Source organism: Ambystoma mexicanum, chromosome 7q (genome assembly GCF_040938575.1).
Source record: "Ambystoma mexicanum isolate Mex_15411 chromosome 7q, UKY_AmexF1_1, whole genome shotgun sequence".
Taxonomy (NCBI): domain Eukaryota; kingdom Metazoa; phylum Chordata; class Amphibia; order Caudata; family Ambystomatidae; genus Ambystoma; species Ambystoma mexicanum.
The window spans coordinates 902,600,520-902,627,950 of NC_090941.1; the positions used below are offsets into that span (position 1 = coordinate 902,600,520).

Sequence of the window (27,431 nt, forward strand, 5' to 3'; positions counted from 1 at the left end):
AGGTGGGTAGCTAGTGGTGTCTTCTTGTTGTTGTTCATGTGATTGGATAATGCACATCTAAGATCAGGCTCTGTGGCAATGACCGTTATTTCTGACGGGGCACAGACACACCCAGTGACACATGAGACATTACCAATGTAGGGAAGGCTTCCTTGCCTGAGAACCTGAACGATGGTCACATGGCTGCTGGTTGGGTACCATACCATCAAAGATTGGGTCATATTTGATGGTATGGTGGAAAGATCCATTGCAGGCGAGGATTGTGTCACGTGACACAGTGGATTCGCATAGGCCTAGCATGTTGCTCTAAAGCCATGGCCTTCATCGCCAGATGATGCTCTTTTAGGAAGTTCGTTGATAACATACAGCATTATTCTACGACCTTAGACTCAGCTTACACAGTGGCATAGGCAATTACAAAATGCTGATTCTATCCACACAAATGCTGTCTTGTTCGCTTTTCAGGGAGCTGCAGGGTGAGCTGCAGACTTCTTCTCTGTGTTGCACATCCCCTGTTTAAAATGTCTAATCCGGTTTAGCATGAGACCGACAGTGGGCAATGTCCCATTGCTTTTGTGGTCACAGAGGGCACACACAACAGCTGTCCAGTTTAGGAGGAGTATGTGGGCACTTTGGCTGCCTTCTCTGCCATTTCCTCAAGACATCTTACCAACTTGCGTAAAAGTTGTACATGTAAGAGCTCAATTCAGCCAACATGCCAATTACTTCAAAGAGACAGCCGAGCAGTCCCTCTGCTGTCCTCACGTCTGTAGTGTAAATAGGTCTTAATGGCGGGACCTTCCCTGCCTCCAGGCGACCCCTGTGGGGAACATCTCACACCTTGTGCATATGCTAATTGCTGACAGTCCTACCCTACCCTTGGAAGGCCAACCCTTAGAATCGGTATGAACAAAGCATGGCTGTCATTGCACTGCTTTCAGCTGCGGCAAAAGTAAGGAAAACCCCCTGGGACTCTTAGCTAGAAAGGGGCCAGAGAGACTGCAAACTCGAGATTGCAGGCCTATTGGAAAGTCTATACTATCCCTCATCCCCATAACCCCTGTCACTGCCAACACACTAATTGCACACGTCAAAACCTGGGGAGTTTGTGTCTGTTGGTGGTGGCAGGGGTTGGGGGTTCACTGTGGTCTGTGCAAGAAGAGTGTAGGTCATGAGGCAGACAGCAAGGTAAACATCTTGGCGAAATGAGCAGGGATTCTAGCCCCTGCCCAGACCAATGCCCAATGAACGCCTGACAAACGCTGATCTGAACAGCTCATGAGGGTAACAATGCCTACAGAGGTGTGCCAATGTTTGAATCAAGAGAGTGGTTGGCCCCCTGAGGATATGGGACTGTCTTGGTATTGACACAAGCTTGAGACAATCATGTGCAGGAACTCCCAGTGCTATGCCCTTGAAAGATGGATTTGGCGAAGATAAACAGTAAACACAAGAAAGCCGAGTCTGCAGCAGATTATTTGGATCATTGAAAGGTTGAATTTATCCAGAATTGTGGAATTTGCAAGCCCACGAGACAGGTCAGGAAGCTGTGGAAGCTGCTTCTGTTCAGGGGTTAATGCCAAAACTTCATCATCAACCTAAGAAAGAGATGAATGAGTGCAAGTTGATGGCACTAAAATGACAGCATTTGCAGCAATGGATAGGGCCGTGGGTGTATAAGAATGCAAACACAAATTCATTCAAATGTGGGAGGTGGAGGACCAGTTTGTTAGAGAGGAGCAAGCCATAACAGAAGACAAGGTGAAAGTTGGGGTGGTGGTGCCCCCGATCCACAAAGTATTTAAAACTAGAATAGTAGGTTTATAACACGCAGTACTGCATGTCACTATTGCAAACAGACGGGCATTGTAAGCTTGGGAGCTTTTATTGACCTCAACTCTAGGCCATTAATGAAGCCAGGCATTTTTTGTCCAAGATCTGAGAGTAGTACATGCAGTGGTTTTGCCAGCATTTCATGTAGTCCCAAATACAGCAACTATATTGGCAGGTATTCCGCACACAGCTATGTGTTTTTCTGTTCTTGATTTAAGTTCAGCCCTTTTCTCTATTCTGATCCTTGCAGATAGTTATTATGCGCTTGCCGTTACTCATTCTGACCTGCAATACATGTGGACATGCCTCCCACAGGGTTCACAGAATGCCCAACTCTCTTTTCCCAGATTCTTAAGAATGATCTGGATGATATTCAGTTCCCTGGGGTGTGGGATCGATGTTGGTTCAGTGCATGGACAAGTTATTGTTTTGTATCACCATCATATGAGGCATGTAAGAAAGACATTCTGTTTATCTTAATAGAACAAAAATTATTGGGCTCATGACATTTCATCGGGTATGTGAAGTATTTGCATTTATTACATTTATAAAGCACATTCGCCAAAGTGCTGCACATAAGCAAACATAGTGCAATATATTAGGAAAAACAAAATGACAAACAACATCATGGGGAAGTGAGCTTCTAAGAGGGAGTGGAAAGTAGAAAGTGTGAAGTAAGAACGTATGGGGAGAGGTAGGGAATTCCAGAACTTAGGGGCAAGTAAAGTAAAAGAGCGGACACGAGATTGAGCACAAGGAGGTTTAGGAACTGATAGAAGAAAGAGAGATTGTGAGCTTAAGGAACGAGGGGGAATGTAGAAAGGGGCCAAGGGAGCGAGGTAAGGAGGAGCCAGGCCATTGAGGGATTTAAATATGATACATAAAAATGTAAAAAGAGCTGAGATTTGCAGGAAGACCAAGAGATGGAACAAAAAGAAGAGGAAATAGAGGAACGAGGGGGGGGGGGGCGAGAAAAAATATTATGGGTAGAGGGATTAAAGATTGAGCATAGTGGTGAAAACCAACAGGCAGGGAATGTGATAAGTAGGTCTGAGCAATAGTCGAGACGGGATAGAACGAGAAATGAAATGAGAAGCTTAGTTGCTTGAAAGGTGAGAAAAGTCACAGGTTTATGGATGTTGAAAAGTTGAAGACAACAGGTACGAGTTGTTTTGGAATTATGAGTAGCAACGTAGAGAGTGGTGAAAACCAACAGGCAGGGAATGTGATAAGTAGGTCTGAGCAATAGTCGAGACGGGATAGAACGAGAAATGAAATGAGAAGCTTAGTTGCTTGAAAGGTGAGAAAAGCCAGAGGTTTATGAATGTTGAAAAGTTGAAGACAACAGGAACGAGTTGTGTTGGAATTATGAGTAGCAACGTAGAGAGTGGGGTCAAAAGAGGCACCAAGATTCTGGGCCGAAGAGGAGAGAGGGATGAGAGAGGGGTAAACGAGATGGCGAAAGGAGGAGGCGCTTTAGAGGGGATTCTAGTAGGGAAGAAGAGAATTTCATTTTTTACAGGGTTGAGTTGGAGAAAGCAAAAATGCATCCAGGACTGTACAGAAAGGAGACAGGCAGTGATAGTGGAATGAATAGTGTCAGAAAATGAAGAGGAACATAAGAAGATTTGGGAGTCATCAGCTTAGAAATGACATTGAAGGCCAAAAGAGCTGATGATGTAAGAAAGAGAAGAGGTGTTTTAGAGGGAGAAGAAAAGATGACCAAGTACAGAACTGTGGGGTACACTCCGCTGGAGGGGGAGAGTATCAGAGATCCTCCCAGCCCAAGAGATTGAGAAGGAGCGATTGGGGGCATAGAACTGAAAACAGGACAGCATAGAACCAGCAAATCCCAAAGAAGCAAAAAAGGAAAGTAGTAGTTGATGATCCACTGTGTCAAAAGCTGCAGAAATATCGAGTAGAATCAAGATAAATGAGTGCTTAGCATGACGAGCAGAGAGTAGAATGTTAGTGACACTATGAAAGTGCAGTTTCTGTGGAGTGCGAAAGACGAAATCCAGATTGAAGCGGAGAAAGTACAGAGTGATGATACTGAAAAGAAGAAACTTGGGTATAAACAATGAGTTTGAGAATTTTGGAAAGATACAGAAGAAGAGAAATAGAACACACATTAGCAGGACTAGAAAGGTCAAGAGACATTTTTTTAAGAATAGAGATAATCAATGAGCGTTTGAAGGAGGAAGGAATGCCGGCGGAGGAGAGGGAGAGATTAAAGCAGAGGCGTAGGCAGGGTAGGGCCTGAGTGGGCAAGGCCCACCCAAAATCTGTAAATGCCCACTCAGCAGCGCGGTGTGGGCATTTACAGATGTCAGTGTGCAGGCTCATTCGTGCATTACAGGAACCAGAAAGCTCTCCCTGCTTCCAGATTCCTATCTGTGCCTACGAGGGAGTCAGAAGCCTATGGAGCAGGGAGCAGCTGAGGAGGCAGCATCGCGCTGAGTCCGGTGGGAAACGTGTAAGAAAATACAAATGTGTTTGTGCATGCATGTGTGCGAGGATTGTGTATGGGAGGCACAGATGCAAAGCAAGTCTGTCCCTCAATTTCTAAAAGTCTTTTTGGGTTGGGTGTACCTGTAAATCTGTTTAACCGTGCTGTAAAATGCACAATTTCAGCCCATTATTTTGAAAAAAAGTCTCCCAAATCCTCCCTAGATCGTTATAGCTCCCTTGCTACACTCGGTCGCCCCCACTATTTCAGAGAAATATCAACACATACACACTGGAAGAAATCACAAGAAACTAACCTTTGATCACTGCCCCTGACACCAAAAGTTATCTTTGGGACTGCATGGCTATGCCTGTGATGTTCTTGTGTCAAAAGTCACACACCATTGCTTTTGAATATACTGCTTTGGGTGCGGGTGTTCACTTTTAGCTCGCCGGCCCACCGGGTGACAAAAAGTTAATGCTTCGGCCCCACATTCAAAAAGGTTGGACAAGCCTGGTCTACAGCGTGCGTGCAAGTTTGCAGTGAGAAATCTGTAAAGATTCCCAAAATGTAATTTTGAAGGGCAATGTTAAGGCTCCAATTTCATTCATTTTGGAATTTCCCTGCCTTTGCTTTAGTAGTAGTTCAATCAAATAGTTTTTCCCAGGATTTGCACGTATTCTTTTGCTACGTGAACTGGCTGTACTCGTAATATTTTAATTGCAACGTGGTATTCAACCTGGGTGGTATTCATTGGAGCTTTCTTAAGATAATTACGTGTAGTCTTAAAATGTGAACTCCTGCAAGCATGCTGGCTTAAACCGTCTATGGCTAGCAATTACCTGCATGGAACATAAACATTAATTACTGTTAAACTTACCCTTTCTTTGAAGCGTCTGTTCTTTTCCTCGACGTCTTTTAACTCTAGGAGATATTCGTCAATGGCCGCCTCTTTAATGTGAATCCTGATGAAAGAAGCAAAAGGCACTTCAATCAAAATGTGTTTCTGTTTTCGTGACAGAAAAGTGAAAACAAGGAAGCAAACACGTATTGGCAAAGCCAATAGGTTCTGGCTGTCATACGTCAGGCACCATTTCACATGATTACAATTGTTGAATGCCTTAAAGAGAGACCCACAATTCACACAAACCAAAGTAGATCAAATCAACCACTGTTCTGTCAAGCAGTAATATTTTTAACTTGTTCCTCTGCTATTATTTTAATGAGAAAAGAACAAGCTAAGGACAACACAGAATGTTCACTTGCCTGCACATCACAGTACCAGAAACATACAGAAGCGAGGATTTGTGACACTCACTCACATTTTCCATCTACCCCTATCCATAGCACAGTTTTTGCTCAACACCACATGAATAAGCATTATGCAGAGAAAAGGCAAGCTCCCTTGATGACCCCTGGCCTTTCACACTCTAGCAACAGAATGACGCTGACTGATGAAGGTGCCACAAACTAATGAAACTGAAGAATAGACCCTGAAGAGACTATGGTCAGGGTGTTGTGCTATGCTATTGTGTACAAAATCAGATGGTCCTCCTAGGGAGGACCAGACCACCCTAGAAATGCGTGGATGGTCAGTTGTGATCCACATGATAATGGAATTGGGTCATATAATCGACTACTGGAGAAGTGGAAAGAGAAACACTGAGTTCATATAATTCACTTGAACAAGACTTTCAGGCAGTTAAATAGGCAAGAGACTGCGTGCTGCAAGGCAATGCCTCTAGGTGTGGAAGCCAGTACCATTTTTTAGCCCTCTTGACGGGATCCTCGGAAATCAATCCAGCGAGTAGAGCCACTTTAAGGTTGTGGGGATCTGTCTCCACATACTGACGCCCGCAGGATATGCATGACACAAACCCAGGCCTAGAAATAGCGCACGGACAAACCCGCAGGTGTTACCACACGTCCGATCCCGACTGCGTGGGGAAAAGGATTGAAGGGCGAGGCTCTGGGTCGGGCTATGGCGGCACATGCCCAGGCCCTCGTATAACACAAATAAGGACTCATGTTTTTGGGTGCTACTGAAAAGTCCTCTGGTCCTGACCAAAGGCCAGAAATGTCCCATAAGTATGGAGGAACGGGATGGGCATAGGACTAAGATTGGTGAAACGGTATGGAATTGTATAGGGAACAAACGCAAAGCCACAAACCCACACACATTTTCACTTTTGCTGAAATCCGGGGAAAAGGGTGGGGTGTCCAAATGTTATGTAGTCATTATTGTCTGGAGGGTCCTAGCAGGTAACTATGCAAATCTTGATGCAGATTGTTGAAATGATGTGGAATTGAATAAGGAACACTACGCCACAAACCCACAGATTTTCACTTTTATAAATGTAGATAGATAGATGCCTTTTGTTAGCAGTGTCTTTCTTAAGCATGAGTGTTTAGTCAATTGCACAGTGATAGGACATTTCCAAATGAAAGAAACTACATCTCTCCAGTTACCTACCAAATCTGTGCCTGCTACCAAGGCAGTTAAAGAAAGATTCTTTTATATGGATGATGTCTGCTAGCTTGACATGGAAAAATGGGTTTGATTTTATGTGGCTAGTAATCTGTTCTTACCATCATGCCTAACACCAAGCTGAAAGTTTGGTACAATCTCTATGCCCAGGTGACCTTACTGCACATTTATTTGTGAGCGTCTTAAAGTGCTAAAAGTAGAACAGGAGAATTTTAGACTTGCATTATTTTTAATTCTGAGACTTGTTCTTTTCTATTAAGGATGGATGTCAAAATGAAACCTCATTTATATTCTTTTAGCTTAACTTTTTTACCTAAGGATTTACATGTTGCCATGTGCTTTACTATGTGATTGGTGTATTTTGCAATTAATCACTGTATGACAGTATTATTGTAGTCCTTGAAAGCCAAAACATAAATATTTGTTTGAAGTGAAGCTCAGAAAACTGCAGGGGCAGCTTAAAATCCCAGTTTAAACTAAGTGTGTGATCCTGGGGGAAATAATGTAATCTCATGGTGACTTAAATGCAAAAACAATGAGTGATTAAGTTCACACTATTCAAAAAAAGACTGCCATAAAATGGAGCAAAAGTAATCATTTTGTGGGCAAAATTGTGCCCCCTCGTCGTCCTTTATTAATGGCTTTATTAATGGCCTTTGAGACATTACCTAGAATTGGGCTACTGCTGCACGGGCTCTCTCTCAGTCCCATAACACTCGATTTGACAGGCAGACCAGCCAGTCACTCCACTAGAGATTCTAGTACAGTGGACTGACTGCGATGAACTAACATTGATTTCCTTCCCTGTGCCTGCCAATCATCAGGTACCCAGTCTTTTTATTGCAGAAATGCACAGCAAAATGCTGGTTGGGAATTTGGGTGAGGTAATACGGGATTTGGATGGGTTAGGGGATATTACTTGCATTTTACGTGGAAAAAGTATCTGTAGAAAATAGGCTAAAATACTGCAGTGGAATTTCTACTGTAAAAACACATCGAATCATTGAGCTGTCCAGAGTACCGTCCCACCGGAGAATGAGTGAAACACTTTGATACACCCTTCTATGCTATGTTATTGAGTATTGTATAACACACCTTCTGCCATTTTCACAGGTTCTTGGAGATTTATGATCTACAAGGGGTGTAGTGGCTGCCTAACATAGAAGCAAGGCCAGGCAACTTTGTTTCAATGTTGACATGTGCAAATCTTAAAACATATAGCTTCATGTGGTATGTACGTTTTAGATATTTTGTACGTTGTCTGGAGCAGTGATTAATGTATGCTGCAGTTTGCTTATGTGACTTGTCTGTGTAGTTGATTGTGGCGTCTGTAAGAGTAGTGTTTAAGGAGTGTGGAGAGTTGTGTTGGCCTATCTGCTGTAACTGTGTGCGGCTTACAATGTAGTGTAACCAGTGTTTCAGTGCCAGAGTGGTGTGTTGAGATGTGTTGTTGGTTAGGTTGGGGTGGTAGAATGATTTTGAAGTAGTTATGTCTGCCATGTCTTGCCCAACACACCACCAAATAACAGACACCCTTTTTTGCTTCAGAAACGTCACTGTTGGTCACATTTATTTGTTTATTTATACCCATGTAAAACATTCTTTCTCCATCTTTTATGATGTTTGGCTAAGTGATGCTACGTAAAGTGACTATGCCTTAGCGAAAGTTCAGCCTCCACTGTTTCTACTCAGTTGCACATGACCTTCCTTCAGAATGCCCACTGGCATCAGTAGTAGATGGGGCCCCCATTTTAAAGCAATCACATTTTTACAGGTGGCAACGCCCCCTGCTTCTGGTATTAATACTGCCCTCTGTGTTATAGGTTTTTTTAATATCAATTTAAAATAAATGTAATATACAAGTTATATCAAATGTATATCAAATTAATATCAGATTTATATAAACTGAATATAAAGTGTGTACTTTGATACGATGTTGAGATGATTTGCTATAAAGTTCATATAAACTTTATATTAAATCTATATAAACCTGGGAGCAGCGCATGTGTGCTGTTGCTTGGCCGAGGGCAAACTGAGTTGTGAGGAGTTAGACGGCGATTGTTAGGGTTTGGAGACACAGCGATGACGCAGGAGTGGTTTTGGCCTTCAAGGCTTGATAAAATGGGTGATGTCATAATTTTATTAGAGCTGTAATATAAAGCAGCGCTGGGCATTTTAAGGCCCGGTGATATGCTGTTCTATAGATAGATGGAATATAAAAGAGCTTGTGCTTTTTAGGGTGCACTGTTATCATTTTATAACATAAAGGAGAGGCTTTGGAGGGTTTGGGGTATTTTAATGCCAATAAAAGTTGAATAAACTTTGCCCAGACATAGGAGTAGATGGTGAGAGTTAGGGTTTGTTGCCGCGATGATGACGAGCAGGGGGGATTGGCCTTTAAGGCTTGCTAGTATATTTAATAGACCTGTAATATAAAGCTCGGTGATGTCATGATTTTATTAGAGCTGTAATATAAAGCAGTGTTGGGCCTTTTAAGATCTGATGATATGCTATTATATACATTTTATGTGTTTTTTAAGGCATGCCATTATCATTTTATAATGTGAAGGTGCGGCCTTGAAAGGATTTGGGTATTTTAATGCCAATATAAGTTGTCCAGGCATATTTGTTTAGAAGGGACATGAAACACTTGAAAACTGAGACAGAAAAAACAGCTAAGTTGCGGGAATGCACTGCAGGTAGCCCATCCACCCTGGGCATGCCCCCCAGCCAGCCCACATGTCACCATGCACCAGTGAGCACCGACTCATGTCCCCCTGGACCTCCACCCACCCGGCAGTGACAGGCACCTGCCAGCAGGCCCCGACACATGTCCCCCTGCACCCCCACCCACCCGGCAGTGACAGGCACCTGCCAGCAGGCCCCGACTCATGCCCCTCTGCACCCCCACCCACCCGGCAGTGAGAGGCACCTGCCAGCAGGCCCCCACTCATGCCCCCCTGCACCCCCACCCACCCGGCAGCGACAGGCACCTGCCAGCAGGCCCCGACTCATGTCCCCCTGCACCCGGCAGTGAGAGGCACCTGCCAGCAGGCCCCGACTCATGTCCCCCTGCACCCACACCCACCCGGCAGTGACAGGCACCTGCCAGCAGGCCCCGACTCATGCCCCCCTGCACCCCCACCCACCCGGCAGCGACAGGCACCTGCCAGCAGGCCCCGACTCATGTCCCCCTGCACCCCCACCCACCCGGCAGTGACAGGCACCTGCCAGCAGGCCCCGACTCATGCCCCTCTGCACCCCCACCCACCCGGCAGTGAGAGGCACCTGCCAGCAGGCCCCGACTCATGTCCCCCTGCACCCTCACCCACCCGGCAGTGACGGGCACCTGCCAGCAGGCCCCGACTCATGCCCCCTTGCACCCACACCCACCCGGCAGCGACAGGCACCTGCCAGCAGGCCCCGACTCATGTCCCCCTGCACCCCCCCCACCCGGCACTGAGAGGCACCTGCCAGCAGGCCCGACTCATGTCCCCCTGCACCCCCATCCACCCGGCAGTGACAGGCACCTGCCAGCAGGCCCCGACTCATGTCCCCCTGCACCCCCACCCACCCGGCAGTGACAGGCACCTGCCAGCAGGCCCCTACTCATGTCCCCCTCCAACACGTCATCATGATCCACAATTATGGCCCTCATAGCCAACAAACTCCCAACACATGCCACCCCTGCCCAAAGAACCAACCAAGTATTACATCCACCCCACATTGAAATGCCCATTACATGAAACAACCCAAATGGCATGTATGTACATCAACACATGTCCGTCACACACACACAATGGGTGCTAGTGAATGTGAAAACCCACATCGTGACATGCATGAAACCAATGAGAGAATACCACACATTGAAGTATGAAACAAAAATGTATTCAACACAAAATGAAGTGAATGGAATGAAATCACACAATAATGTAAATAATAAATAAAATGCAGCATGTTCCTAAATGAAAAAAAATATGAAATCAGAATCCAAATAAATCCAAATGAAAATGTGTCCAAAGTCACCGTCCAACAAAGCAAATCCAAACAGAAAGAAATAAGTAAAATCCATTGCTCCATGGTGAAAAATAAAATAAAAATTATGATAAATCCACTGTTCAACTATATACAAATAACAAATCCAGGGTCCATGAGCCCAACCATTGAAATGAACCCTACAAAAAATACTACCTAATGAAGAATTATCTACAAAAAGGTGGGGCATAGTCCAAGTGCCCCAAATGAAAGAAAAACATAAATGAAACCTAACACTAACTAACTATATACAATGGCGGCGGGCAAGTCCTACGGCTCACTTGCCGATTTCCCGGGCCAGGGCATCATCGAACTCCTGTTCTATATCCTGGAGGCGGGCCTGTTCCATGGCCCCGAGGTTTCGCAGAATGACGCCATGTCCAACTCCAACTCCTTGCGAATTGCCTCGAAGCACTCGGCACGCCCTGCACATGGAGTTTTCCGCCCTGACCATAGTGAGCCGTGCCTCTTCCGCCCGTCGCCGCTCAGCATCTATGTACTGGCCCAACCGCTGCCACACGGAAGATACTCCCAATCCAGGGTCCTCCTGCCCTCCGGCCGATGCCTGCCCCTCTGATGTTGATGGCCCAGAGCCATCATCGCTCCCACCCTGAGCCTGCTGCTGCTGTGCCTGGGCCCTGGCTCTTGATGCCTGCACATCCTCCTCCTGCTGGGGTGAAGTTGTTGGTGTGGCCACCCCTGCTTGACCTCCGACTCCCGACTGTGGCAGGGATGTGTCCTCCACCAGCCTGGCCCGCTGGGTCAGAGGCTGCTCCATAGAGTACCCAGGTGATACATGGGCCGGAAGATGGCACGGAGTACGACTGGCGCATAGGGGGTTCAGGTGAGGAGGGGGTCAGAAGAAGGTCCAGCAGACGGAGGAATCCAGTCCTGGTGACCCGTCCCAGTAGGTCGACGCGGTCAAAGAGGCATCCGAGATGACGTGCAGTGTCTTCACGAAAACACTGCAGGTCACCTCGCATGCCCCGTTGATGCAACGCCATCCCAGCCAGGACAGGCTCAACTCATTCCCGCATTGCCATGTCCGCAGGGAGAGGAAGGCCAGTTGTTGTGCGCTCATCCCCTCCCTAAAAACGGGTCTGGACGTAGGCATCCCTGCTGGTGCGGGATGATGCAGTCACAGGATCGGGGACAGGATTACACAGAGGCACCTCCACGCGGCATGTGCTGCCTCCTGTCCCTACCCCTGGACTGCACCACTAGCACCAGTGGAATCCCCCCTCCAGACCCCGTGTCTGTCCCTTCCACGGCCTCCTCCTCAACCAACCCCCCCACCAACCTGGATGACTCGGTGCCATCTTCCTCCATCGGACCTTGTGGGGTCTCAGCTGCCCCTTATGCTGCTGAGGAGTCCACCTCCAACCTCCGCCTCTTGGACCTACCCTCGGCAGCTGCGGCCACGGACATGGCACCAGACTCCTCACTCCCCAACGAGATGACAACCTGGGAGGGGAGCTGGGCCTTGCGTCTCCGGCTGGCGGTGCGATCCCTGCCGCTTAGCTCCATAGCAACGTCTCCGCCCTCTTCATTAGTTGACGCTGCAGACAGGGAGAGATAGAACACAGGCATCAGGGCACTGTACAATGGTCTGATACACACATTACAGTTTTACATGAGTGGCAGTGTCAAACTTCAAACATGGGATCACACTCTCTAACACACGTGTCATTTCAACTCACACACATGAGCACATCAACAGGAATGTTGCACCAGGCAGCACCATCCATACACAAACAACAGCATGAGCTGCCGAAGGTCAGCCTGATGTCACATGCAACACGGGCAGTGAAGAACACATGCACACACGCCACCAGACATACATGCATCTGTACATCTCCACCACCTGTCGCTGTGATAACATCCCCATCCATGTCACATCTGGCAATCAGCCTCCTACATGTCAGTGTCACATGCATCCACGGTGTATCACAGTTGAACACTTGTCAAATACACACACATGCAAATGTACATAGTGCAGATACATGCAGGTGGAAGCAGCATCCATGTGCGACACCACAACCATGCCACAGTACATACACAGGATTTAAAAAATGTGTGCATCCACACCTGCATTTGCCAAGCATGCTTACCAAGACATACACCATAGATGTGTCTCACACATGAGAGCACTCACATGCAGCAGGCTCATTTCCCTGTACATACACATGCATACATGGCCCTACACAGACATTTGTACAACCTGCACAGTCCTGCCACACCTCAACATGCACAGCGTCCAATCAGTACACATGTACACTTACCGCTCGACTCCATACGGGTCTGCCTCTCAAGGACCTGGAGGTGGAGCGCTGGGCGTATACGTTCCAGGACCCTCATTTGGTTGTTGGTTAGGTGGACCCGGCACCCCTTGGCATCCGCTGCCTTCAAGAGGTGCCTGGCCTTGTTGAGGGTCCTGGACCAGAAGTCCTCCCAGCGCTTCCGGACGTGTTGAATGTCACAGACTGCCACCCCCTTCTCGTTGATGGCAGTCACGATGTCCATCCAGATCCTCTTCCGTCCTTCATTGTCAGCGCGCAAACTTCCAAAGAGGACATCATACTGCCCCAGGACTTGCTCTACCAGGATACCAACTTCACTGGCACTGAAGCTGGTAGGCCTATGCCTCACTGGCTGGGGGTTGCCAGTGGTGCCAGATGGTGTTGTGTCCGACATGGCAACCCCAGAGGCAGGTGTGGGTGGGCAACTGGTTCCTGGGGCTGGGCTGTGAAGCAATGGTATCCCAGTCGGGAGTCTTCACTTACAGCAGGGGTGGTCATAGCAACTGCACCCCTGCAGATGGCTGACGTGCAGGCACCAAACAGCAGGGCACATGGGCAGCAGGCAGGCAGGCAGGCAGCAGATGGCAGGTGGGAGCGTGCTCAGGGCTCTGAGGGGCAGGATAATGGCCTTCTGGGCAGGAGCGTGGTCTTCTGTGTGTTGTTGCTTGGCCAGCTTGAGACAGGGGGATTTGGCACGTGAAAAAACTGCACCTCAGCGTGTAATTCGAGGAAAGGCCCATAGCGCGTAAGCTCGTCTGTGACGTGACGCGCAAGGGCGTTTCCCTCAACACGGGTGCATGTTGATTGTACACGTGCAAAAACTGCACATCTGGGTGTGACTACATGCAATTGGAGGAAAGGGCCTTAGCGCGTACGCGCGTAAGTGACGTTGCACGTGTGGGCTGGCTTAAAAGGTACGCGTAGGATGCCATTTTCTTGTACGTACTTTTTGTGGAGAGTGAGCAGGGGATTCTTGTACTTCTTGTCAGTTCACACGCAATAACTTCACAATGGTTCCAGTTCGTACTCCCTGTTTACTCAGACAGCGATCAATTCTTCTTTTGGCGGGGGTGTTGCCAACGCGAACACGTGTGCCTTTTTCACATTCTTTTTCCAGGCATACGGTGAGTCGCGCACGTATTTTCCAACTGTGGTTGCCCCGTGTGTCGCGTACCCGTTCAGAGGTCATTGTAGGCTGCGTGTACCATGCATACGCTTATTTTTGTGTTTCTGGGTGCCACAGCGTAGTGCAGGTTCATTTTTCCACGCACGTGGTCTACCAGGGGTTGTGTGCACGTTAAATATTGTTTTTGGGGTGCCTGTGCGTTGCGTGACCCGTCATCTTCCCCCAGGGGTCACAGACAGCCTTGCTAGAGCACTAGGGTACGAATTCCATCTAGTACCCTACCCCTTTCACCCCAATTGCCCAGGACAATTGTTTACTGCAACTCCCATATGCACAACAACATCAGTGCCAAGGTTGGAAGGTGATAAAGCAGTAAGGGAGACAAAGGTGGCTGAGCTCAAAGAGGTGGGTGCCGTAGGGGACGTGGCCAGGATGTGCAGGGTGGCCCAAGAGGCCAGTGGGTGGAGGACCAATCAGGGACACCTATGCCCCCCCCAATGTTTGGGGAAATGTAGCTGACACCATCCCAGCTCAGCGCTTTTTAAACCAGCCCATATTGTCAACAGAACCGGCACAGGATGACTCCCAAGCTGACTTCCGTGTCACCAAGTCAAAGCCACATGTGGCAGTGAAAGTTGCTGTCACCAGGCCACGTGGATCTGGGGCAGCAATGTCATCTGCTGCCCCAGGCCACGTGGATCTGGGGCAGCAATGTCATCTGCTGCCCCAAGTAGCCATGGTGAGGAGGCTGAAGAGGCAGCTGCAGCTCAATCCACCCCAGCTCTGAGTCTCCCAGCCGGGACAGTGGCGGTCCAAGTTCATCACAACGAGGTTGGTCCTGCCAACATCACCCTGCAGCCCATGCCTGCAGTGAGACCTTCGGTCATTGTGCCTTTGGAAACTTCCAGTGCCCAGTCCACCTGCGCTTTTGCCCCTACCAACCAGAGCGGCATAAGCCACTCAGGGTCCGCACCACCTTCCTTGAAGAAGAAGGGTGCTCTTGCAGTACAGGCTGGACCCCAGACACGGCTACACACTCCGGCACGTCAAGGAAGCCTAGTTTCAATGACGCCGAAATAGATGCACTTGTGGGCTATGCGTCGGCCCATAGCCACAAAATGGTGGTGACTGCAGGCTGTAAGACAACGCCTGCTCAAACGTAGGGCCCACTGGCAGACCATCGTGGACCGCATTAGTTCCCTTGGATTCGTGAATCGCACAGGTGATTGCTCTACGCAGTGGAATTACCTGAAACACAGAGCAAAGAACAAGCTGACTTCCAATCATGCCTCTACTCTGGTAACTGGTGGTGGGTCTCCACCAGAGGACGACCAACTCACTGAATAGGAGTCTGTCGCTGGAGCCTTCATCACACATGATCACATCCAAGGCGTGGGAGACCTACCAGATCTTGAAGCATTGTCCGGTGAGTGCCCATGCATGTGTGTGCAATCCATGTGTATGTTGCTTGGGTGATGTGTTCTGATTGAGTGCCAGGTGAGGGTGTGTAATCATGACTGGTATGGGTCAGCCATGTGGTCCCTCCAAACCATTCCCTGGCCTTGGGTTTGGGTATGGCAGCATCCCTTCTGACCACAGTTGCCAATTTGCACCTGATTACTGCAGTTGCCCTTCAACTGTCATCTTGCAACAACATTGTTCAAAATGTGTTCCTGTTCATTCAGCCTGATTGTTTTAATCCTTGCCATTTTTACCACACATTTTTTTGCCGTACTGGCACAAATGTAACATACTTCAGTCATGGATTACACCCCACAATGGCCCACATTTATTACCTTGTTATGGGAATGATTTCACCATTCTGGCTGATTGAGTAACGTGTACCTACATATGGCCTGCACACAATCAGTTTTGGGCCCTGTTTGAATGTTGAACATGACTGTTGTCTTCTGTCATGTTGAAGTGACCAACCACTGATGTATCCATGTGCCTGCCATCTCACATGGATGGGTGACAGTACTTATTTCCTACCACCTGGCTGTACTTGTCAAATGTACCATGGCTATGATACGTGCCATCTGTGTGCTGGCATGTGTCATGTATGTGTATTGGACATGCCACTCACAGGCTAATGTGTGATGCCAGTGCTATCCAGCATACAGCACATGTGTTGCTTTTCCATCTTGGAGTCCTCAGTGTCTGCTTTTTGCCTCCCCTTCCAACTCATTGACAGTGCATGCATGCCAGGGTTATTGTCATGTGGGACATGTGTCATTTATGTACTGGATCTCTCCCTCGTCAGGCCTATGTGTGTGTGCTATGGTGCTCATGCCTGTATCCATTTGTTATCTTTCATGTTTTTGCAGGTGATGAGGCACTTGATGCTGTTGAGGAGGAGATGGTGCAGACCCAGGAGGAATCACAGCCACAACCGGGCACCAGTGGAGGACGTGGGGTGGTCGTGGGTGAAAACCCATTTCTCCTACAGACCATGCTGTCCACGGGTGTCTCTGGGTACACCTCCGGAGACCTCTATGAATCAGGTGCTGAATTGGACATTGAGATATATGTGCCGTCACAGGTGAGTGTTTCTGGCAGGGATGCTGTTCTGTCCAACCCACATGCACCGGGGGTAGACCCCTCTATGGGGATTTCAGTGTTGGAAAGTCTGCCTGTGGAGGTTACGGATGCAGGGTCACACTCCACAATATTTGCTCCTGTTCCTGGGCCAGCAAATCAAAGGAGGAATGCAGTCCTGCAGCCTCAGCCAGTGCCAGCACAGCAAGGTGCACATCGCCTTGCCCCAAACAGGTGTGGTGCCCACCAACGCGGTGGCCGTGCGCCACCAGGCAATACTGTGTGGGAGAACTATATATATATATAGCAGCACAACAGGGGGCATTGTGTGAAATGATGGCTCAGGCAATGGATAGGGTGGCCACTTCCATTCTCCCCCCTGAAAGGCAGATGGAGCTCCAGCAGCAGGCAACAGACTCCATTTGCCACTCACACAGGGAGGACATGTTGGCATCCGACAGGGACCGACGGGCTGGACTGGAGACTCTGCGCACAGCCATATCTGCAGAGTCACAGGCCCACAGGGAAGCCCTCAGGTTAGAACACAGGTCCCTCAGAGATACTCTGGGTGAACTTGAGGTGTCCCGGAGTTCAAAGGCAGAACAGCAGCTGGAGCAGCTGACACGCACACTCTAAGCTGAGCTTCAAGCAACCCGTCAGGAGATCCGGGCATCACGCGAGGCCATGCAGGCAGAAATGCGTGCTACCCGTGAGGTGCTGCATGGGGATCTCCGTACCATCATCCTGCAGAACCAAACCTTTCACACCTGCATGCTTGCTGCCATGGAGGAGCATGCCAGTGCTTTGCGTGGACTGCCTCCCATATCATGGCCACTTTCTGATGTACCACCAGAGGGTGGTGACAGCAACAGCAGTTCTCCCACTGTAGCGTAGCCATGCAGGCCATGAGCCCATGGAGGTATTTTTGTTTTTTCTCAACATCCACGCATGTGGGTGTTGGGGTGTGCCCTGTACCCCGTCCCTCCTGGGTGCCCCCCTCCTGGTCCACACATGGCCATTTTTGATTATTATATATTTTCTTTTAACAGTGTGGTGGTTTGTGTGACTCCCGTATGCATCCACTGTGTATTCCAGCTGGGCACATGCAGGCTTGTCCTGTCTTTGGGTTAGATGCTTGGGTTCCTGACACACACACACACACACTCCTCCTGCTTCCCCTTTCCATGGGCTTGCAAAGGGTGTGACCACGTGACAGTAACTTACACAGTGACATTGGGCTCCCATAAGTTGTGTGGACAGTCTGTGGTCAAAACTGTGTATACATCCGTAGTGGGTATTGTGTGGAAATCTCCACTGCATGGTGGATTTATGTATGGTTCTACATCCCTGAGTTTTTCCTTATATACATGTACCTTCTTCAAGTCTTAACAAGGCCATCTACTTTGCAGATGCAGTTCATGTTGTATGCAGTTCACTAATACATTTGCCTTCCAGTAACAATCTGCAGTTGGAAGGGGTCGATGTGGTGTCTTAATCAGGTTGTGACACTTGCACTACTTTTATTTTTTATTGTAATTTATTGCCACTGTTTGACCATGTACTGATGTTTTCTCTTGCTGGTAAGTATTTGTTCATGTGTGTTGTTTTTGTATTCATTATTGAGAGCAAATTGTCTGTGGCCTGTTTCCATTTAGGACAGTGCACTTTGTGACACCTGTGTCATGTGTTGTGCATTCATTTGGTTGCTTTCACATTGCATGCCATGGTGTGTTGGGGAGGTGTTGGGTGACATGGCACTATTTTGATGTGGTATTTTGCAAGGGGGTAGTCCTTCATGCTGCATGAATTTGTGCCTTTTTGTGACACATCATTAGGTGTCTTTGAGTAGCTGGGATGCACACAATGTAGCACTTCCGGGTGAACAATCTCAGGCTGGTATGGTTGTGACAGTTGACTGTCCCTTTTGTCATCATCATTGATTGCGAGCTGGTATGCGCCAGGCCTGTGTGCACTCCGCAGGGGTGGTATTTTAGGTGAAGTAATTTGCCACAAGCTGGGTCTGGGCTGACTCACCATGTGCCCTTTCACCTCCCATGCGCAGCGGCCGTGCATTTGGTTGGGGATGTGGGGGCACAACCATGTCCACCAGCACGCCGCCGGGTTGCAACGTTGTGCACGACACATGCTGCCACTATGACCCTGCACACTACTGGGGGCGCATATAGCAGCTGCCCACCAGAGCGGTCAAGGGAGCGAAAGCCTGACTTGAGCACTCCGAATGTGTGCTCCACTATGCCCCGCGTTGCAATATGGGCTGTGTTGTATCTTACCTCGAGTGGTGTTAGGCAGAAACCTGTGCAGTTTCCTCTGGGACCACTGCAAAAGATTTAAGACTACAGGTGTTTGCCAGTAAACCCACTTGGTAGCATTCTGTACCACACAGATTCACTTGGTAGCTGTGGCTGAGCAGTCAGACTTCCCTCAAGAAGAGTTAGGCAGTATACAGAGTATTCACAATAGGTCAAAAGAACACAGTAGAGCAAGTAAACACTAACCAGGGCTTGGTGTAAAAGAGATATAATTATTTATTTAAAACCACATCTAGAAAAACACACAGGCACTAATAGTAAGCAATTCAAAAACACGGTCACTAAAAGATATACACTCCCTTAGAAGAATATTAGACAAGTCTTAAGTAAAGCCCCACTTATTTTCAGACAGCGGTGAGCGCTTAACGCAGATGGCACTCTAATAATTCGTTTTAAAAGGGAGAGAAAAACAGAGAATAAATTGAAACAGATCCCAACACCTTTTCACAAACACAATAAGAGAAGAAGGCAAAGTAACACCGTGAAGTTAGAGTTCAGTAGGCTGGATCCACTTTAAGAGGATCAAACGAAATGTGTCCCAGGTCACACGGTTGCAGTCCACAAAAGTCTTGAAAAGGTTCAAAAAGAGTTTGACCAAAGAAAGGGACCAGTTAGAAGGTCAAGGCGGCCAGCCCAGTCCAGAAGGTTAAGGGATTATTGTTACCTTGTAGCAATCTTTAGAAATGGAGGCCTGGCGGACATGGTACCTTGAAGTGGTGAGAATACTCCAGCGGGGGCAGTTGTTCCTGGCAGCGGATCCAAGTCGGTGTTTCATCCGGGGGAAGAGAGGATCTCATCGGGGAGGAAGACAGAAGTCCGTTGCACTGCCAGGGAAGAAACCAGCTGCGGAGTTTCTCAGGTAAAAGAAGCGGTCCTTTGATTCGCGGTCCAGTGGTAAGTGGCTATCTGGTTGCCGGGGTGCTTGGCACGAGCAATTTGACCACAAGCCGGTCTGGGGTGCGAAGAGAAGAAGGTAAACTGGTTGTGCCCATCAGTCAGGGGAAGAAGCCTCTCCAGCCGGGAGATCTTCTCTGTCGTCGGGAAGTGGTGAGTCGGTTCCGCAGGGCTCCACCGGTGGTGTTGTCGTGGTAGGTCGGCTCAGCTTCTCCCTCGTCGGATTCTCAGGTCCTGTGGAGACTTCTGAAGTTCCAGTCCCCAAAGCCCTGCTTTTATGCAGCACACCCCCATTCACTCAGCCTAGCTGTCAATCAAACATGCTAAGTGGTGAGCCGGCCGGCTGACCACTTGGGCCAATCACACAAGAGTGCGACTTGAGTTACCAAGGTAACTCAGTCCAGGGTGCCTAAACCCCCTCCGACACCCCTGTGGTACCCAGACAGAGTGGCACCACTTTTGGAGGCTTCTGTGGAGAAGCCCGCCAAAAAGTGGAACAAAGGGCTCGACTTGGGTTGGAGTCACAGAAGAGAACACAAACGCCATTTTAGAATCGAGTCCTGGCAAAAAATACCAACCGGCGAATTAATATTAAATAAATAAACCGGCGGTATGTTCGAGGCTATGAGAATTAAATAATTAAAGTTGGTAGCCTCGAACAATGGGAAAATCCCATAGGGATATATTCGCGGTCGAATATAAAAAGTAGTATCCACTGCCACCAGCCAAAACTCGATCCGGGACTGACAGACGTGCCCCCTCGACTAACAGACCCCGGGGCAATCGAATTGCCCCGACCAGTACGTCCACAATATGATTGTTTGTACTGGTTTCCGTCAATAATTTGGGACTAGTAAAGCCAATGGTGACTTTACATGCCCTGGGAGACAGTAGTCAGTCCCAGGGTATGGAGTCTATAGTGGGGTGTCACTATGACACCCCGGTGTCACTGCACGGAGGGTGCTGTGTAACACACATAGTAAAAACACATGAGACCCTATGGAGTAAAGGACCCCATAGCCCATAAAACACATTAACAGTCAAAGGAACACCATAAATCATGTCCAAGAGTGTCACTCTTGGCAGGAGAAAAAAAACAAACTCCAGAAATCCAGCAACGCTGCTGGGAACTCACTAGGTTAGGAAATTCAGCCTAAAGAGAGAATTCTCCCTAACGCTCGCCCCCCCCCAGACTAAGGGGTCAGGAGGATTTAATCCACTCCTGGATGAATCTCATACCTCTAGTCGATGACATACATCCTAGAGAGACCATCAGCATTTTGGTGGTGACACCCTGACCTGTGCTCAATGGTGAAATCAAACCCTTGCAGGCAGATTGACCATCTCAATAGTTTTGGGTTTTCCCCTTTCATTTACATTAACCATCTCAAGGGTTGGTGGTCAGTCTGAATGACAAAAGTAGAACCATACAAGTATGGCCTAAACTTCTTCAGAGCCCACACAATAGCAAAACACTCTCGTTCAATGGTTGCCCACCTTGTTTCAGGATCCTTCAGTTTTCTACTGATGAAGCAAATGGGGTGGTCCCTACCTTTCCCATCTAGTTGACTGAGGACTACATCTATGCCTACATTTGAAGCATATGTTTGCACAATGAAAGTTTGGTGATAGTCAGGAGCTCTGAGTACTGGGGCTTGGCAAAGAGCCTTTTTCAGGGTTTCAAAGGCCTGATTGCATTCCTCATTCCACCTAACCTTTTTAGGGAATTTAGGAGAGGAGATGACATTCAGTGGAGAAGCTATGGACCCATAGTTCTCAATGAAATTCCTGTAATAACCAGTGAGACCTAAGAAGGTTCTTACCTGGGTCTGAGTAGTAGGTGTTGTCCAATTTTGCACAGCTTCAATCTTACTGGGCAAAGGCCTTATTTCTCCACCTCCTACCTCATGTCCAAGGTAGACCACTTTACTCTGTCCAATCTGGCATTTACTTGCCTTTATGGTCAGATTGGCCTTTCCAAGAGCCTGCAAAACATATCTCAGGTGGTCCACATGTTCTTCCCAGGAATTGCTGAACACTGCTATGTCATCCAAGTATGCCACGCAGAAGTCCTCCATCCCATTCAGAACCTGGTTTACCATCCTTTGAAAAGTAGCAGGTGCATTTTTCAATCCAAAAGGCATACCCTTAAACTGGTATAAGCCAACTGCGGTAGAAAATGCAGTTTTCTCGTTGGCATGGTCTGCCAGGGCTATTTGCCAATAGCCTGACGTCAATTCAAATGTGCTGAGGAACTTGGCTGCACCAAGTCTATCCACAACTCATCTGTCCATGGCAAAGGGTGGGCATCAGTCTTAGTGACTGCATTAAGAGCTCTGTAATCCACACAGAATCTAAGTTCTTTAGATCCTGCCTTTGGTACTAACACAACTGGGCTAGACCATGGACTAGTAGAGGGCTCTATTACCCCGAGATCAAGCATCTTGTTGACCTCACCTTTGATGTGGGTTCTTACATTTTCTGACATTCGATATCCTCTGCTTTTGACTGGCAGACAGTCACCAGTGAGTATGTCATGCTGTCCCCAAGAGGTCAAGCCTGGTGAAAGTGAGACAGAGAGGCAAACTGATTTAACATAGATTTGCACTCTTCCTGTTGCTCAGGTGTCAGATTTGAAGAGAGATTTACTCCTTCAATCTTTTCGTCTAAACGTAAGCCTCTGAGGAGATCAGGAAGAGCTTCACTCTCTTCTTCTTCCTCGGATGATGCTAGAAGCAAAGCTCCTACATCATGTCTGGAGACATACACTTTTAGTCTGTTGGTGTGGAAGACTGTTGGAGCCTCCTTGGGGTTGCCTAAGTCCACCAGATAGTTGACCTCTCCAGGTTTACCCACAACTTTGAAGGGTCCCATCCATTTGTCTTGCAAGGCCCTCTGCCTTGTTGGAATCATAAGGAGAACTAGCTGGTCCTGAGTAAACTCGACCATGTTAGCCTTTTGGGCATGCCAGTGCTTGACCAATGCTTGTCCAGCTTTCAAGTTATCACTTGCTTCTGCCATCATTTGTGACATTCTCCTTCAGAGACCTATCACATAGTCAGTCACTCTGACCGGCTTGGGGGAAGGAGCCCTCTCCAACCCCTCCTTGATCAGGGCCAATGGACCTCTGACCGGATGACCATAAAGAAGTTCAAAGGTAGAATAACCTACTCCCTCCTGAGGGACTTCTCTATAAGCAAAGAGAAGGCATGGCAGTAGAAGGTCCCACTTTCTTTTAAGGGGGTCCTCCAAAGCACCTATCATGCTCTTCATGGTTCTGTTGAATCTTTCAACCAGCCCATTTGTCTGAGGGTGGTATGCGGTTGAGAACTTGTAAGTAACTCTGCAGGTTTTCCACATGGATTTCATGTAGTGGGACATAAAATTTGACCCCCTGTCAGAGATTACTTCCTTAGGAAACCCCACCCTGGTAAAAATACCAAGGAGGGCCTTAGCCACAGCCGGAGCTGTAACAGTCCTCATAGGAATTGCCTCAGGGTATCTAGTAGCCTGGTCTACTACAACAAGTATAAACCTGTTGCCTGAGGAATTTGGAGGATCAAGGGGACCAACAATGTCAATCCCTACTCTCTCAAATGGGACTCCCACTACAGGGAGAGGCACTAAAGGTGCCACATTCTTGGAGCCAACCCTACCAGAAGTCTGGCAGGTGTGGCAGCTCCTGCAGTATTTGTCTACTTCAGCCCCCATATTTGGCCAGTAAAAGTAGAGTGAGAGCCTTTCCTTAGTCTTCTTGAAACTCAAGTGACCAGCCAAAGGAATCTCATGGGCTAACTGCAAGAACTGTGGTCTGTTCTCTTGGGGTACTACAAGTCGTTTGTTGTCCCCAGGTGCAGACTCTGTTGGTTCACTGTAGGAGAGGCCATCTTCCCAGTGTAACCTATATTTCCCAGGCTCTTACCCTTCAGCCTGAGCATCTGCCTGGTGGTGAAGACCTTCCAGAGTTGGACATTCTCTCTGTCCCTTACTGAAGTCTGCCCTGTTGGGTCCACCTTCTGCCAGTAAAGACTGCAGCTCAGGATGGTCAACAGGATCCAGATCTCCAATGAGTTCATGGCCTTCCACTAGCTCTTCCTCAGAGTCCAGTTCAACCACACAGGGTTGTACCTCCCTCTCAGCCTCAGCTGGAGGGGGAGTTACTGGTGTAACTTTGGACAGCCTAGGGGAAGTCCTTGTTGGCTGCACTGGAGTGCTGGCTGTGATGTTCTTTTTAGAAGTTTTAGGTTTGCCTTTTTCTTCTATTTTCTTAGAGACCGCAGCTGACATCTCCACTGGAGCAGGAGTGATCTCTTTCTTTATCATCTCCTTGGGAGTACCTCTCATGGTTCTCTCCCTTGCAGGTCTGGTGAGCTCCTGTAACCTTTTACTAGGAGGTCTGGGGGTATGTGACACTACTCCAAGAGTTTTCAAGTCTTTACCCAGCACCTCACTTTGTATGCTGACAGGTATCTTCACAGTCATGTCATTAAACTGGATTAGAACTGGTAATTGGGGAAGCATCTGCACAGGCCCTCCAGCTAACTTGGTGAGGCGTTTGGGTGCCTTAGCAACATCCTCAGCCTGAAAAAACGATTTGTCCATCACAGTTATGCTGGCCCCAGTGTCCCTAATGGCAGGAGTCTCCTGACCATTCACCTGGACACTGTCCTTATAATACTCTTTAGTATTATCTGGGATAGAATTATAGACATCTAAATTCTGTTGTTCGCACAGACCCAGAGACACTAAAGAAACACTGGCTGAGACTCCAATGGGTTCATCAGCCAGTAATAGAAAGTTTCCACTTGCCATTTGTACTTCCTCCTCTGGAGCGAAGGCTAAGGAGACAAGCTGGACCCCTGAAGGTTTACCCTTACATCTGGGATTTCCTTTCACATGGTCAGTAGAGCCACAAACAAAGCATTTACCAAATGCTTTCTGGAATGGTGGCTTGTTCCGACCTCCTTCTGGTTTGGCACTAGGAGGTACACTAGCCTGATTTGGTTTCCCTTGTGGCTTACCCTTTTGGTTTTGTTTGGGGCCCTCTTTGGAATTGGAATTATTAGAATTCTCTTTGGAGTCCTTTTTTGGCTGTTTTCCCTTATCCTTTTTCTGAGTAGCCCCAGACTCCTTGTGAGTGGCCCTGTTGGCAACCTACAAGTCAGCAACATTATCTAACTTCCTGGAATCTAATTCCTTTGAATCAGCCAAGTGCTGTCTGAGCTCAGGAGGACAGGCATCATAAATTGACTCCAACATTACAAGATTCTTCATTCCTTCATAAGTGTTAACTCTGTAACCCTTAATCCATCCCTTTAAGTTTTTCAAACTTTCACTCACCCAGGTAGCCCAAGGGGTACCATCATGCGTTTCGAGGGTCCTAAACCTCTTAAGGTACTGGGAAGGGGTCTTCCCAAATCTAGCTATCAAAGCTAGTTTCACACATTCATAATCCTTCTTATCCACCTCCCCCAACTCCATTACCACATCAGTTGCAACAGGGGGAAGCCTAGAGAACAACCAGGGAAGTAACTCATTCCCTCTGATGTCCTGGAGCCCATGATTATACTCAAACATTTTTAACCAATCCAACACATCCAACCTAGGTTCATACATACCCACTAATTCCTTAGGCATCCGGGATCTTTTGGGACTGGAACTCTTAGAGGAACCAGAGGAGAGAGAAGCATTTTCCACAGACAGCTTTTTCATTTCTAGTTCATGATTAAGCTCTATTTCTCTGAGTCTTAACTCAGCTTGCTTCTGCTCAGCCTGGGCATTCATTGTTCTGAACTCTAGCTCTTGGTTTCTTTCAGATTGAGCAATAAAGCGTTTGTACTCTAATTCAAGCTTCATTTTTTCAAGTTCAAAATAAGCAGGGTTACATGTAGGACCTGGTGTAGGTCCAGTAGGCACAGTAGGTAATGCAGGCTCAGAGTGGCTAACTTAATTAGGTTCACTTTCCTCTTCTGACTCATTATCAAGACTTTGATTCAGATCAATACCATCACTGTTTTCTACATTTGCTGGGGGGCGGGGTAGATTCCTCTGTACCACCCAGACTTTGGTTTTCTAACAATCTTTCTATAAGTTCCATTTTCTTGCCCCTCTCAGAGAGATTCTTATGTCTACACAATACTTTTAAGCAATCAGCAGTTTTGGCAGACAATGATTCTAGGGTATAACTCTCCATAGCAGACATAGTTAGAAAATCAGCTTTTTAGTGCTAAGCTCTGTGGTTAGTTGTCCTAAAGTGTTAAAAAAGCACTCTAAAGTGTATACTCAATACAAATCCCACCGCTGTACACCAGTGTTAGGCAGAAACCTGTGCAGATCCCGCTGGGACCACTGCAAAAGATTTAAGACTACAGGTGTTTGGCAGTAAACCCACTTGGTAGCAGTCTGTACCACACATATTCACTTGGTAGCTGTGGCTGAGCAGTCAGACTTCCCTCAAGAAGAGTTAGGCAGTATACAGAGTATTCACAATAGGTCAAAAGAAACAGTAGAGCAAGTAAACACTGACCAGGGCTTGGTATAAAAGAGATATAATTATTTATTTAAAACCACATCTAGAAAAACACACAGGCACTAATAGTAAGCAATTCAAAACCCGGTCACTAAAAGATATACATTCCCTTAGAAGAATATTAGACAAGTCTTAAGTAAAGCCCCACTTATTTTCAGTGATGGCACTCTAATAATTCGTTTTAAAAGGGAGAGAAAAACAGAGAATAAATTGAAACAGAGCCCAACACTTTTTCACGAACACAACAAGAGAGGAAGGCAAAGTAACACCGTGAAGTTAGAGTTCAGTAGGCTGGATCCACTTTAAGAGGATCAAACGAAATGTGTCCCAGGTCACACGGTTGCAGTCCACAAAAGTCTTGAAAAGGTTCAAAAAGAGTTGGACCAAAGAAAGGGACCAGTTAGAAGGTCAAGGCGGCCAGCCCAGTCCAGAAGGTTAAGGGATTATTATTACCTTGTAGCAATCTTTAGAAATGGAGGCCTGGCGGACACGGTACCTTAAAGTGGTGAGAATACTCCAGCGGGGGCAGTTGTTCCTGGCAGCGGATCCAGGTCGGTGTTTCATCCGGGGGAAGAGAGGATCTCGTCGGGGAGGAAGACAGGAGTCTGTTGCACTGCCAGGGAAGAAACCAGCCGCGGAGTTTCTCAGGTAAAAGAAGCGGTCCTTTGATTCGCGGTCCAGTGGTAAGTGGCTATCCGGTTGCCGGGGTGCTTGGCACGGGCAACTCGACCACAAGCCTGTTTGGGGTGCGAAGAGAAGAAGGTAAACTGGTTGTGCCCATCAGTCAGGGGAAGAAGCCTCTCCAGCCGGGAGATCTTCTCTGTCGTCGGGAAGTGGTGAGTCGGTACTGCAGGGCTCCACCGGTGGTGTCGTCTTGGTAGGTTGGCTCAGCTTCTCCCTCGTCGGATT

General features: G+C 47.7%; 1 protein-coding gene across 1 annotated transcript in view; it reads right to left on the bottom strand.

Moving 5' to 3' along the window:
- The window catches only part of CCDC83 (coiled-coil domain containing 83), a 472,571-nt gene that overhangs the window by 324,434 nt on the left and 120,706 nt on the right, over positions 1–27,431 (bottom strand). Inside the window, exon 3 of the mRNA XM_069639776.1 lies at positions 5,163–5,247. Within this exon, the coding sequence (XP_069495877.1) occupies positions 5,163–5,247 (85 nt within the window). The remainder of the gene's footprint in view (positions 1–5,162; positions 5,248–27,431) is intronic.